Source organism: Centroberyx affinis, unplaced genomic scaffold, assembly GCF_046629955.1.
Source record: "Centroberyx affinis isolate AG114_WGS23_722 - 3 ecotype Tasmania unplaced genomic scaffold, CSIRO-AGI_Caff_v1 ptg000471l_1, whole genome shotgun sequence".
In the NCBI taxonomy this organism is placed as follows: Eukaryota; Metazoa; Chordata; class Actinopteri; order Beryciformes; family Berycidae; genus Centroberyx; species Centroberyx affinis.
Genome location: NW_027279129.1, coordinates 9,553 through 13,172, shown reverse-complemented (window position 1 = coordinate 13,172; position 3,620 = coordinate 9,553). Strand labels below are relative to the sequence as shown.

The 3,620-nt window shown below is 43.5% G+C and overlaps 1 protein-coding gene across 1 annotated transcript; it reads left to right on the top strand.

The window, feature by feature from the left end:
* The first annotated feature begins 339 nt into the window (after positions 1–339).
* Positions 340–3,214, top strand: mrpl19 (mitochondrial ribosomal protein L19). Its single transcript, XM_071517185.1, has 6 exons — positions 340–435; positions 670–793; positions 1,012–1,130; positions 1,359–1,493; positions 2,174–2,355; positions 2,615–3,214. The coding sequence occupies exons 1-6, from the start codon at positions 357–359 to the stop codon at positions 2,834–2,836; spliced, it is 861 nt and encodes a 286-aa protein (XP_071373286.1). The 5' UTR covers positions 340–356; the 3' UTR covers positions 2,837–3,214.
* Positions 3,215–3,620: the final 406 nt, after the last annotated feature.

Sequence of the window (3,620 nt, the reverse complement as noted above, 5' to 3'; positions counted from 1 at the left end):
CAACATCTATCCATCATCAGCATTAACAATTAACTATACTGTGCTCACAATTCAACTGCATACATCATGATAAAGGCGGGCTGCAGGTTACAGTCGAGTGCAAGTCATACGGGCAGGTATTGGCTCCCAATGAATGAAACAAACATTTTATGTAGGATTCACTGTCCCCCAAACCCCTATAGCACGCATAACATAGCCTACAGCAGGCTGCTTGAGATGACTTCGTGTGTAAGGACGGAACAGTTGTGACATCTTGTGGGCAATAAAGTGAACTGCATGTCTAGTGACTCGCGTTTCTAAATGTTTGCCCTACACGGCTTCCGTAGCAGTACACATGCGACAACAGAAGGTCAATCATGGCAGCCTGCACTAAGAGGCTCGACAAAGTTATGTTTTCACTACGGTTATTACGAACCCTCCGACCTCAAAATGAACGTGAGTTGGCAGAGCAAGCTTCCTTTTCTCACCTATAATGTACAATTTGCTGTCGGTCTTTGACAGGTTGCCAAAAGACGTACCTGCAATGTAAATTAGCATTAGCTAACTGTTAGCTAACGTTGCTGGACGACTGGCTGGCTCTTTTACCCCAATACGTGTAACCTTTTTAACTTAACATTAGCTGTAGAAGTAATTATTGATGCCAATGAATTCTGTTTTTTTAATTTTTAGGGTTCCTGTCAACATCTGTGCCTCGTCTTGCTGCGGGGACTGACAGTGAGCAGCCATCCAAATTCACCCCTCCTCCTAAACCTGTCATCATAGACAAGACACAGACTGCAGCATCACTACGAAAGTATGGCATTTCTTTGAAAACTAGAAACACGTATCTATGTAGTTGAAAATTGAAAACCATTACATACAATGTTCCACGGGCTGACTGGGGTCCTGCTGCCGTTACACACACACACACACACACAAACACACGCTGTTGTAATCACAGCGTTGAATAAGTGGGCTGCATGTTTAACTATAACATAAAGTTGTTTTGCCCCCCTTGTCTTTGTCCCCCAGGTTCCTGAGTCCAGAGTTCATCCCCCCCAGACAGAGAACACAGCCTTCAAAGTTTTCCATGGAGAGGCAAGACATGATCCGCAGGAGGAAAGTCCTCAACATTCCAGAGTTCTATGCGGGTAAGAAACCATTCAAAATAGTCTACAGCCTCATTCCCACAGGTCTTACAAGGGCAAGAGCGGACTCTACTAACAGTCCTCTGTTGGCATTAAGATAGAAAACGAACCACAGAGATGTTGTTTTGGCCCTGTAGTCGATACTAGCCATAAAACGGTGCAAACTGCATCGTCTAACTTGCACACAGGTCTTTAAATGGTGTGTGTGACTTTGATTGCCTTAATTTTCAGGGAGTATCCTGGCTGTGAGCATGGCAGACCCTAATGCCAACGGGAAAGTCAACCGCTTTGTGGGCATCTGTATCCAGAGGGGTGGCAAGGGGCTGGGAGCCACATTTGTCCTGAGGAACATCATTGAGAACCAAGGTGAGGTCTTTTATTCTCTGTATGTACACTTGTCTAACCCAAGACTACGCAAATAGTGAGTAAGTAAAAATTTCTCTCTTGTGACAGGATGGGCATGATTATTGTTTATGTGATTTTTTTATTATCACATTGATCTTTTCTGATAGTATATTATAAATTATAAAATATATTATATAATAATAATATATTATAAAATAAATTTTGAATTTGATTATTTTCCATCATATCTTGTGCTAATCCATTTCCTGTCAAATTTGTCTGCAATGTTTATATTTTCTTCCATCTTGCTCCATTTAAAACAAGACTACAATAATGTCTCTGTAGAACCACTGTCTGTCCCCTCTGTTCATGTTTGTCCTCTCATTAGTGCAGCATGAACATGTTACAATGACTACTGTAACAAATGTTCCCTCTATAAAATATGTAGTGGAACTCTGTAATGCCTAAGATTTGAAACATGCTTTAAAATTGAGAATCACAAACCAAAGTTGATGCAGAAGCAGAAAGGGCTGGCAGACAATGTCCAGTTTTAATTGTTTTTTTGTTTCTTCAGGCACTCCCTTTGCTCATGCACTGTAAATGTGTTAAAGGATTAGAAATTAGTTTTCTTGATGTGTGATTATAGGGCTGTTAGACATATGATGCAATCTGGTGTGTGTGTGCGCGCGCGCTCTGCCCAGGTGTGGAGATCTGCTATGAGCTGTACAGCCCTCGGATCCAGCAGATCGAGGTGCTGAAGCTGGAGAAGAGGCTGGATGACAACCTGATGTACCTGAGAGACGCCCTGCCTGAGTACAGCACCGTGGACCCGGACATGAAGCCCGTGCCCTTCTCCCCTACAGGAGAGGTGCCGCTCAACCAGGTGAGAGAGGCTCAAGTTACGGACAAATTTCTAACCAACAGCTAGATCGAACTTAGCTTCTCTAGACCCAACTCAGCAATTTTACTCAAACACTATTTTTAATGCTGTTTTCTATTACGCTCTGGTTTTTTTAAGTTTAAGGTTGCCGTATAAAGTTTTTATACAACACCAACAGTGCTTCTTCTACTACTAATAATATTCACGATAACACAAAATAGTGTTAATGTTAAATGACTGAGCATCCCTGTCCATCCACCAGGTCATGGTAAAGATGCTCCCGAAGCCGTGGTCCAAGCGCTGGGAGAGGCCCAAGTTCAACATCCAGGGCATTCGCTTCGACCTGAGCCTGACCCCAGAGCAGCTGGAGCACGCCCAGAAGTGGGCGCAGCCTTGGGTGGAGTACGACATGCTGAAGGAGTACGACACCTCCAGCCTGGAGCAGCAGATCCTCACCGAGGTCCAGCAGGAGATGAGCAAGTGAAGCGGGGGGGCAAACACTCTTCACTTACACCAACGACACAAACTTTTCCAGGGATGGGAAATTGGACACATGTGGAACACCCTGCTGGATCGTGATATATCTGCCAGTTCCTCCAAGATTTAATGGGATACAGATGAGAAGTCATAGAATTTCTGCAGACGTCGGTGTAAAAGACTTGGTTTGCCACAGCCACACAAGTGTATGAATGGAGGAGTAAATATGCCAGGGGAGCTGGTGATGTATTGTGTGGATTCATGCCTTTCTCATGTGTTGTCTTTCAGTCTGCTGATATGAGTTCTTTCAATGTCGTTGGCTTTAATTGTGATATTTTACCATTATGCAGATCCATTAACTGGTTTATAAAATAAAAGGCTATTAAACTGACATTGTTATGTGGTTGCTGTTTTGACTATTATATTTTTAGTTAGCTTTTGGCAGGTTCTCACTGAAGGAGTAGATAAGCGCCTGTAGATGTCATGGGGTGGTGCCACCTCTTGACACTAGGTGGCAGTATTTCTCTATAGACCTTGCATCCGTCAGCGCTTGCCCCACTGGGCCTTTGTTGTGTCCCGTCCTGCAATGTTTTGAGGGAAACTCCTGCCATGTTAATTAAACAAATGTAGCAGTGTTTGAGTGAAACGCAGGAGCTGTACCCTGTACTTTGGAAAAAAACCTGGAATCCAGGAGCTGTACAACGAGGACACCCGGTAGTGTTTTACTGTTGTGGATGGAAAATTGTGGTGTTGAGATGGTACGTTAGAGCGTCAATTGGGTAGTATAAAAA

What these genes read in the sequence shown, in the direction of transcription:
- mrpl19 (XM_071517185.1), top strand. Translation starts at nt 357, where the DNA reads ATGGCAGCCTGCACTAAGAGGCTCGACAAAGTTATGTTTTCACTACGG. An exon ending in GAACATCATTGAGAACCAAG is followed by an intron (nt 1,494 to 2,173) that starts GTGAGGTCTTTT and finishes CGCTCTGCCCAG; the next exon opens with GTGTGGAGATCTGCTATGAG. An exon ending in GAGAGGTGCCGCTCAACCAG is followed by an intron (nt 2,356 to 2,614) that starts GTGAGAGAGGCT and finishes TCCATCCACCAG; the next exon opens with GTCATGGTAAAGATGCTCCC.